Genomic DNA, 10,687 nt, shown 5'->3' on the forward strand with positions numbered 1-10,687 from the left:
ATGGCACATTTTCGGTTCATTTCCTGGTTTGCATGCGGTTTCCATGGTGACTGGTGGATGCTAAATGTGTCTGTCCTGTGGTGGAGGGGTGTGGGGAAGCCCTCCTGTCATCCTGACATCTGCTCTGCTGAAGTCAAATGGACCCCATCCCCCTCCGGCCTCTCACAGACAAAGGACAGGTCTTTGCTCACATCCTCCATTTCTTTTTTTTGTGATCAAACACATCCTCCATTTCTGCACCACATTGTGTAAATGTCATTTCACAAAGCCACATAAGAAAGCCTAAACTCCTTTTTTTATTGCTACTTAAAATGGCCTTTACTGTTTTATTGCACTGTTGTCTGCTGTTTCAGACATGACATAAGGTCTTATTTTAATCATCTAATTTATGGCTGCAGATCCCTAAAGTAAGATGAATCACTGTTCCTGGCAGGGCGCGTCACACCCTTCTGGTGAGAAACATCGAGCTGGAACTACAGTCTCTTTGACATTCAATGTCTTTGAAGGATGATAATATGTTGGCTCAATGAATTAAAGCAGGGTTATGCTTTGGGAGGAACTATAGAAAAATAAAGCTATCACCCATGAGGGAAATACTCTAAAGGAGATGCTTATACTTCTGAAAGGAAATATTCAGTGGGGAATTGTAAACATGGAGGAGCTGGAAGGGACAGAGAGTAACAAATGTCTTTTTACATGAGCAGCTTTCAAACTAAAAGGAGAACAGTGGATATAATTGTTGTGCTCCAAAATTATGGGTTATGCGCTTCATAAATGGCGCCATTCATCAGCAGAATAGAACACACACTGTCCAGCAGATATGTGACCACAGCGATGTCCACTGCTCTTGATTGGCCCGAGCCTCGTGCTGTTTCTGACTGTTGATGGACTTATGGGATCTGTGTTATGGTTTTTTCTGGAACTGAGATACAGCATATACTATCCAGTATGCGCATGGCTTCCCTAATATGTCTCTATGGCTTAAAAATATAGGCAAGCATTATAAATTAATGTATTTACCACAAGTCCTTCCTTCCCGCTGCTGCACAAAAAACTGCAGTAGATCGCTGGAGATCTTGGCACACTCAGCATTTTATCCTGGACACTTTAACCTGCTGAAAATTCACTTTGGTCACTGCCTTGTGTAGGTATTTAGTTTCCTCTGTATATTTAGTATTTTAGTCTTCGTATTTAGTATTGTTATAGTGTTTTGTGTTATATTTGTATCTTTTATTAATGCTCTAATGTGCACCCGCTGCAGTGATCCTGCAATTTCCCCACTGTGGGACTAATAAAGGAAAATCTAATCTAATCTATTCTAATCTAATTTCCAAAGCAACTATTCACCGGACTATCTTCCTTGAGTGTCTCGTGAGAGGGAAATGGACACCCGCGGTGTGGATAGGTTTACCAGCTCTCAGCTCTTTAAATTCTATCTGTTTTTTAAAGAACATTTTATCTCGCATATGTATTTTCCTATTTTCTCTAAAAGAGTATTTCTCTTAAATGGGTTGTTGTCATCACTGCAAATTGATATTCAGACGATTCGACAAAACAATCCTGATTCAACTCGTTGAACAGAACCGAAGCGGTCGCCCTCCGGCTCCAGTCTTCCTTCACCGGTGAAAGCAACATATTCAGTAAACATGCTCTTGTGTTGCTGTTTGACCTCTTGACCTATACATGCTGTCTTAAGGCGTTCTGTCAGTCCGCAAAGCTGGCTTACCTCCCTTGACGTGACTGTTGGACTTTTATAACTGAGATGCTCTCTGGTTCCTGTATGAACTATGAAGTTTACACACCACCTGTCGCATTAGAGGGGATGATTGCTTATGGCAGCGACACAATAAAATGTACAAATTTAAAACTATAATAACTGAATAAGTGAAAGTTAAGTTACGGTGAAGGAGGTGAAAATATTTAAATCTTTATATAAAGTTTTATGTTATGTTGATTGTATTCTTGCACTCATTTTCTTATCATTTTTAAATTCTGAGTGAGGCCTTTTCCTGCATGTGATGTTCAAGAGATATTCTGACATGATGCACCACAACATCTGCTTGACATCCAAACTTAGGTCAAACAACGTGCCAAACAGTAAAAGGTCAAAGGTTATGCCTGGCTATGTTCACACATGTTCTCTTCTGGAAAGTACAACTTACAAGGAGGAATATGAAATATATGTCCTGTTTGTTAGCTACTATACACACCGTGGCGAGAAACAATGCATTTATTATTATCTTGAACATTTATATTTGATGAATCATTATCAGCAACACAAACCAGTCTTCAAATCAGGAACACAGGTCTCTCGTAAGCGTGTTAACAGTTGGTTAAAAGCTGATGTTTGGTCAGCCCTGCTCTCCTAAAGCTATCTTTAGCTGGATCTTAGTGGTGGACACAGTTTACACAGAGGCATCAACAAGGCCATGAGTCAGGAAACTGTTTATATTCAATCATCCTTGTGCTGCAGCTAATATACACAAACAATAAAACCATAATGCAGCTGAAATGAAGAACAGCAATAATATTTTTATTCTAGCTAAATGTGTGTAATTCAATTGGGCTCAAATGAACACATCCATAATTTGATTTGAAAAAAAACTTTATTGACAGATAACTATGTATTTAATGCTATCCATTCACAATGATCATCTTTCTTAGCAAAAGTTGCATTCACTCGAGATTCAATATTCTTATTTTAACAAACACTGAACAAAGACTCAGAAATTACAATCTGACATTGGTATGCAATGTCACAAGCTCTATTTTGAGAAGTTTTAATATTTCAGCTTTGATAAATCACAACATCTCATTGCTGATGTGTTGTTGCACACTCCAACCATGCCCTTCCTGCAAACGTGTGCTGAGGAAAGGTAGATGAGAGGGAGCTCGGGCCACAAATCTTTCAGTTCATTTGAAGTAAAAACAGCTGCTTACCAGGATGCTCTGCACGTCCTTTGGTGTGGCCGATGTCTGGCACATGAGCATTTCCTGGGCAATATCTTTCCTCCACTCTGTCTTGTTCAGTTTGTCGTAGGTGTCACTATTCAGAGTGGACCAGCCAAGGAACTGGGTTAGAGCCTAATGACACACGCACACACACACACACACACACACACACACACACACACACACACACACACACACACACACACACACACACACACACAACAATCAAATTCATTGCCTAATTATCTTACAGTTAGTACTATTCTAAAAAGTACAAAAAACGTGACATTAAAGTACGTTGGGAGTGTATAACAACAGCATTATGTTGGGATGCCTGAACAGTAAAACACGATGGTCAAAGAGTCGCTGAAGAAAGAGAGATTTCCGTACTTCTGTAATTTGTTCATTATTCTCGTCGAATGGTTTGTTATCTTTTCTGTTGAAGAAAGTGGCAACACCAACAATTTCTTACTTTTTGTTGACGATGGGGAGGGAGAGGACGTTCTTGATCTTCCACCCAGTCTCATCCACCGCTTCTCTCTTTCAAATGGCATAAAGTAAGACATCCAGATTATCTTAGTGACGGATCGGATTGAATCCAATGCCAGTCGTCAGTGAATGGCCTCTCACCTGAAATGTGAAGTACTCATCTGCTCCAGCATTCATCATGTTGCAGATCGAGAAGGTAAAACAAGTCCTGACGTGTGTTTGGAGCAGATCAATGACCGCTGTGAGTTCAGAGAGGATGAGTAACTGCACGTCTTCTTATGAGACGACCAGTTAATCGCTACAATTATGCAAATAAAGCGGTTTTGCATTGTTGCTACAGTGCATCACGATACTTACGGGATAACTTTAATCTCTTCTTTGTCCTCCAGCAAGTAGTCAATAATTTTGTAGAAGATGATTTCCTGAATGTTTTAAACATAAAAGAAAAAAGTCAACACATTGGTGGAGAATAAGAAACCTATAGCGTTGTACTTACTGTGCCATCAGGTGTCTTGGGGCCTTTGTATGGCTCCACTTCCCCTAGTTTGATTGACCAATCATCGAAGAATTCCTGTTGGAGAAAAGGGAAAACCCATGTTTCTTAATACTTCATTACTAATTAACAACATGTAAAGATTTTCTTTAGAACTCCTCTGCTCACCTTTTCTTTGGTCATGTCCAGGAGTCCCACTGAGTATCTCTCACACTTGATGTATGTCCTCACTGTGTACAAGGCTTTGTGAAACTGCCTCTCAATATCCGTCAACTCTTCAAAAACTTTGCTGGCTGACCACAGCAACACCTTTTGCAAACAAAAGTATCCCTGCTTATCATTTTCACAGGGCCTTTGATTTGTGTGTCAATCAATGAATTGTTCATATTGCTGCTGGTAAATGAATTGTCCTTTGACAGACTGGACACCTGAATTTATTCCTGTGTATTTTTACCTGGCTTCTCCTGGACTCTACATCCCACATGCAAGAAGTGTGGGCATGGAGAGCGACCACAGCAGCAAAGTTCATGTATTTATTGAAGAGCTGTAATGAAAAAGCAAAGATTCATACTGCTTAATGAATCACATGTACATATTCAGATTTCTAAATTCTTCATTAACAAGAGACTGCAGCCACTTCCTTTATCAGATCTTCTGAGATCCTCTGACCTCTAACGTCGCAAAGAGCCCTCGAAACAAGATCAGAAAAAAATTACTGAATTTCTCCACCCTATAAGTGGAGATATCATAATGGTTACCCAAAGAACAAGGTCATTCAGGTCAGTCAGCAAAGATTTGGCCAAAGGTTGGCGAATGGATGTGACCCTCACTGGATTTGTACTACAAACCCTGCAGCCTCAACAGTATCATTTAACTTTCTCAGCCCATCTAAGTGCAGTAAGTCTACATTCTCACTTGTAAAAAATGACCCTGTCCACTCACCTCCTGATCACTCTTTGAAAATTCATCAGCACCTTGTTTGTTTCGTGCCATGACGACTCCGATGGGTTCCTTATCGCACATAATAGGAGTTGAAAGTATGCATTTGGTGGTATATTTGGTCTGTTTATCCACAAAGTCACTGAAATGAGAGTTCTAAAAACAACAGGAGATACAAGTTAAAAGGTTGTGTGCGTGTGCACTGACCACAAGATGAATATAAAAGATGTATCTATTGTTTCTTTTCTCAGACGTCTGCCTTATGCGTTCTCCCAAGCACGTTTTATTGTATCATGTTCTTTGATCTATTCTTACTTGTTTGTGTCTATTTACATTTGTTGAAGTCATTAGCTCACCTTCTTAACATCAGCAACGTTCTGTGGCTTCTTGGAGTGTGCCGTCCATCCAACAATTCCCATGTCGGTGGGAAATGCAATCTCCACATTGGGATTCACTATGTTCCTTTCACATGGAGAATTGTGTGACACGTCGAAGAGGATCGACGACAGCTCAGGCACTCCGTGACGAGCCCTGTAGCCAAAGAAGCTGCAGCGATCAGCATGGATCAGCAGAGCGATCCTCTGGAGAATTTTGTGCAGGGCCTTTTCCATTGGGTTGTTGGTCTGCATCTCCTTTATAAGCTCAAATATGAACTCAGCCTCCTGGAGGGTGCTGACATCCTTGAAAGACGCTGGCTCTTTGACCTGCACCTGGTTAGTGAAGGCAGCTGTGATCACACAGTTAAAATTAAATGAATCATCCTTCTGACATGTTTTATCATCACCGAGTATGATCTGTTGGAGTAGGACTTTGACTTTCTTAGTCAAATAAATAAATATAAGAATATAACTCTGAGTGAGCACGACGTCAAAACATGCCCAATAGCACCCCCTGGTGGCTATTTCTAGGAATTACTGTATTTTATTCATGGGACTTGTTTTTTATTATTTACTGCAGATCTTTCTGTGATATTTTAGAATAGACGCATATTAATGCTAATAAAATGCATTTATGGTTCACTCAGTATTCTTTGTGACGTAAAAACATCAACACATTGAATTGTTAGTCTTTTGAACTGATAGATCTGGAGAATAAAAGGCCCACATAATGTTTACAATCATGTTGGGTGGGGGAGGGGGGAGGGCTCTCGAGTTAGGGCCAGTTTGGGCCAGAGTGGAATCAGGCCAAAGTATGTGGAACAGAACTGGGTTCAAGTCCGACCCAGGTTTGTCTTTCATCACTCGTACGCCAGCAGCAGCCATGTTATAAAAAATAAACATAATAATAAATAACGATAATAATAAATCTAAATCTACTCTTTAACTGCAGTTTAACCTTTTTAACAAGTGATATCTTGAAAATCATGATAATATTTCTTGAGTCAAAGGTTCAGTTGATCAGTTGAATTGATCTCTTCCGATTGGCAGATTTATTATTACAAGAAAATTGCAAACTGAAAGCTTTGACAACACACTGGTTTGTTGACCAGGATTAACGAGTCAACCACGACTGTTAATCCAGTTTCTAATCTTCAATCAAAGGCGCTGTTGATCAGTAATACCGTCTAAACCTCAAATTAGCTGTTAAGATCTAATTAGTTAGACACCAGTTTTATATAAATTGGGAATCAGATGACCAGGTTTACTTCCTCAGCAGTGATATGAACTGATCAGTGTCTCTACTGAAAACAGACATCTTGTGCATCCCCAGAAATTAAAAAATTAATTAGGATTTGAAGAGATTTACCTTTATACAAGTTAGCACACACTGAATCTTATCTGAACGCATTTTTGTTCTGTCTGCAATTGACAATCTTTAAGGCTGACTACAAGCTGAGTTCACATTTACTTCCCATGAAGATGCTTCCGTAAGAAAAGCCGCTGAAAGTCACAGCAGACTAAATGTCTTGATGATATTAGCATTTTTTTCCTCAAACTGTATGTTAACCCTTGGTGTCACATTCCCTTTCAGACCACAGCCACTGCACAGACTTTTTCCAATATGTCGACTAGCAATACTAATCCACATCCTGAAAAAGTACCCCTAACCCGAAGGACCCCAGGAAGGAGCATGATTTTACAAAATATCACACAGAACTCTTCAATCATTAAAAATAAATAAATATCTAAACATACAAACAGGAATAAGAGTCTCCAGCCATGCTATAGCAGAACATATTTACGTATTTATTTTATATATTCTGTGAGGACCAAGAATGTCTGGACAAAATATTGTCAATACATCTGATAGATGTTGTGACGTTAACGTGCTGCCAGAGGAAAGGTGTGAGTCAGTCAGAACAATCAATTCTCTATGGACTTTGAAAGGAGGCTACAACTCTGCCATCTTCTCATAAAGTAAGGAAGCATCACCAAAGCTTCTGTGGGTTCATTCAAAATACTCTGAAGCACCTACACAGCAACTCAACTGGTAGTTTATTAAGATAAATGTACCTCTGGTTACACGGTGTACTGTAGGCACACAAAAAACCATCCATATAACAGAAGAAACAGAATTTAAAACGTTCTCGACTCAGTCGCAACAGGTCTCGAGGTGGCTCATCAGTTCTCGGTAGTGACTGGCTGGATACTCGGCTTGGCAGCTCGGACACTCCAGGAAGCTTTCATTCAGCGAGCTGCTGGGAGGAGACCGTGTCAGGCTCTCTCCGGGGTGCAGGGAGGCCGCTTCACACGAGGCGCTATCCTGCTGGTCTCTCTGATAGGAATGGAGGCAGCAATCAGTTATGAGAGATCAGACGCTGCGTAATTCAACCAGCTTTTCCAAATATTCTTATTGTTGACCATGAAAAGATTTAACAAATTACGATGCGAAATGTCAAAAGAGTCATTCACAGTGACGTTTTTACCCAACTAACTGCTTTTATCTGAGCTCTCTACATTTGTTTTGGGTTATTGTTTAGCTTTTTTCAAACCGCGACTTACTCTTACCGACCTTCTTTTTTTTTTTACACTGTACCTCCAAAAATCAACGAATGTACCTTAAAGGTTAATCAATGATAGGAAACAATAATAACTATTCATGCAAACCTTTGACTGTTTTGTCACATGGTCTTTAGGTTTTTGCAGCCTCTTCAGAACTCGGACCATTTGATTCTTTAAATATGAACAATTCTGCTTCTCATCCTCAAGGTCTTGTGAAGAAATCTCGATCTAAAATGTAAACAAGTGTGCATTATAATATAATATTGTATAGTTGGTGATATTCATTTCCCAACACATTTAAGTACATCCTTTGACTATGTGAGGACAGATAGTTTCCCTTTAGAAGAAAAGCAAAGAGGCAAGAACGTATGACATGCCCTCTTCTGTGGAAGATTGAGGCTTCAATTGACAAAGAGGCGATGATCTTCCTCAAAGTGTCATTAATGTGGCAAAATCGAGAGTGGACGGATTAACAATATCACTCAATTTCTAGTTAAAACAAAGGATTTCTTAAGTAAGGGGAACAAAACTGAGAAGACTGACACTTCCATACCTGTCGCTCCAGCTCTGCAATCTTTTCCTGGTCTGCATGGTGACAATTTAACGAAAACTTCTGAAAGATAGACGACTGAAAAGAGAGCTTTTACTTACTTTACTGCTTTCTTCTCCTGCATGTTGAAGGTAAGATGTTAGTGTACAGTTCAATGAAGACATACCTGCAACTGAATGTCAGCCGACATCCGCCTCTCCTTGTCCAGTCTGCACTGGAGGTTTTCGCTCTCTGCACTCAGCCATTGTTCTTCATCCTCAGAGCAATGATCATCTCCCAGTGCACTTGTTTTGCTCATCATTTCAAACTGCAGCTGTTGCTTTAGATCTTCCACATCACTCTCTCTTTCCTTGCACCTTCACATAAATAGGTCTGTCTTGCATCTGACTCACAACTTTAAGCAGCAACATATTCTGTATTTTTAAGCAGCAGACATACCGTTTTTGGGTAATTTTCAGCTCCTGGTCGGTCATGTTGAACTTCTCTCTGAGCACCTCCAGCTCGTCTTTGGCTTTCAGTAAGAGTCTTTCAAAGTGCTCCTGCATCTGACCTATTTTCTCCATCTCTGTAACGAGAGAAGCAGAAGCTAAAAAGTTTAATGTTACAAGATCAAAAAAGTCAGAGACAGCCACACACCTGCACCATAAAGTAATAAAACACATGGTTTTGCAAGTGCATTGCAAGCAGTGGATTCTGTATTAGCGGGCTACTCAAGGACAATCTTGATATCTTAGAAACCTTGTAGTGACAGTCTGTTGCTCCTTGTGGCCCCAGCAGTGCCCACTGTCTCACTCACCATCTGAATGGTCCTCATTGTGCTGCTGTGAGTGGGCCTGATTGGCTTTGTTCGGCTGCTTCTCCAGCCATAACATTCTGGCCAGAGTTGCCCTCACATAGGCCTCTCTCTGCTGGTCATATTCCAGCCACTGCTTGTTCTTCTCAAAGGCCTTCGGGGATTGAGAAAAAGAATTAGAAGCACATAACAGAGAAAGACAGAAAGCAAGTCTTGCCAGGGGACATGTATACTGTACACAGCCCACATAGAAACAAATGTGCAGACACACTGCACTTAAAAGTTACCACGAGGACAGAATGGTGCATTCAGCATTTCTGAAAAATGGAAACAGAAGAGACCTTTTTCCTGCAGATGTGTGGCCACCAAACAGCACTTACATCACTTTGTTGCATTGAAGTGTTGGTTGATGCCAAATCATCTGAAGTGGAGTCCTATTTGACAGCAGGAACATACAGTACAGCATTACACATGTGTGAATACAAAATGACTTGTCATAACAAGGCCTGAAACACAGGCACAGTGGGATTTAGAGCACCGCGTTCTCAAGTGACCTCTTATGACCTTTACAAAATTTAGAAAGTCACTGTGAAGATATGCTCTGTCTGAGGACGTGTTTTTTTGGTTTGATGAAGAACAGTACTCCTCCTCTGTTAGAGACACTTCAAAACATCTGCTGCCGTCTAGTGGTGTAAGACAGGTAAGCGAGGCTCTGTGAATCAAAATCACCAAGCAGCAACACAAACATTTGACTTGTGAGTTCCATTTGTCTTCATTGGTTTCCAGGTCCTTGAATTGTTCATGCCAGCTAACTGTCACGCTGTCGAGACTTAGTGCGATGCGTGAATAGAAAAAAAGCTATTGTTACTGTTACCAGTAATACCTGTGATTTTACACACAATGACAACATGTCTGTTATGAAAATGGTTAACTATTCTTCACCTGGGCAAAACATAAATATGTACAGTTAATCACCGAACAAAGGAAGTGCCGAATATAATTTATGTTGGCAATTGTATTAGAACAAGTGTTAAAAACACATAGTTTTCAGAATGAAACACCATCCTTTCATCTTTGTTTTGTCATGTTCTCATTCATACTGACATCGAGTCGTGCTGTCCCTTCTTTCGTGCAACTTTGTTCTCGAGATAGTGACACCTAGTTGAGGTGCTTACAAGCCTGTTATTGGTTTCTTCAATCTGTCTTGAGAAACTGGGAATGCTTCTCTTTTTCCTCATACTCACTAACGGTACGTCCATCTGCTTCCCTTCTTTCTGACTCAGCGGCACAGACGGCAAAGTCTTCTCGTCTTTGGTGGGGAGTTGCTGAGAAATCCCAAACCTCACAGTTTCAAGAGAGAGGAATCTCTGCAGAAAGACATTAAGACAAATCTTATTTTACTAATGCTCAGCTACTGTGAATCCATACCAACACCTTTAACAGTGCAACGTGAGTAGCACTACTAAACGTGACTTTGAGTTTACCTCTATCAGCCTGTTATTGTGTTGACGGGACAACTCGACCAGGCT

General features: G+C 40.4%; 2 protein-coding genes across 2 annotated transcripts; both read right to left on the minus strand.

Moving 5' to 3' along the window:
• Positions 1–2,351: 2,351 nt before the first annotated feature.
• LOC130207582 (cone cGMP-specific 3',5'-cyclic phosphodiesterase subunit alpha'-like) lies at positions 2,352–6,135 on the minus strand. The gene is given in 11 exon segments (XM_056436229.1): positions 2,352–2,387; positions 2,941–3,084; positions 3,343–3,492; positions 3,583–3,705; positions 3,795–3,863; positions 3,938–4,012; positions 4,103–4,243; positions 4,389–4,478; positions 4,877–5,029; positions 5,230–5,637; positions 5,989–6,135. Coding segments are annotated over 11 exon segments (1,536 nt in total).
• Positions 6,136–7,122: 987 nt separating this feature from the next.
• On the minus strand, positions 7,123–8,916 carry LOC130207458 (centrosomal protein of 55 kDa-like). The gene is made up of 5 exons (XM_056436089.1): positions 8,804–8,916; positions 8,532–8,721; positions 8,369–8,443; positions 7,921–8,043; positions 7,123–7,588 (listed from the first exon to the last, which is right to left on the minus strand). The coding sequence occupies exons 1-5, from the start codon at positions 8,908–8,910 to the stop codon at positions 7,406–7,408; spliced, it is 678 nt and encodes a 225-aa protein (XP_056292064.1). The 5' UTR covers positions 8,911–8,916; the 3' UTR covers positions 7,123–7,405.
• Between the last annotated feature and the right edge of the window lie 1,771 nt (positions 8,917–10,687).

The sequence above is a fragment of the Pseudoliparis swirei genome, chromosome 17 (genome assembly GCF_029220125.1).
Source record: "Pseudoliparis swirei isolate HS2019 ecotype Mariana Trench chromosome 17, NWPU_hadal_v1, whole genome shotgun sequence".
NCBI lineage: Eukaryota > Metazoa > Chordata > Actinopteri > Perciformes > Liparidae > Pseudoliparis > Pseudoliparis swirei.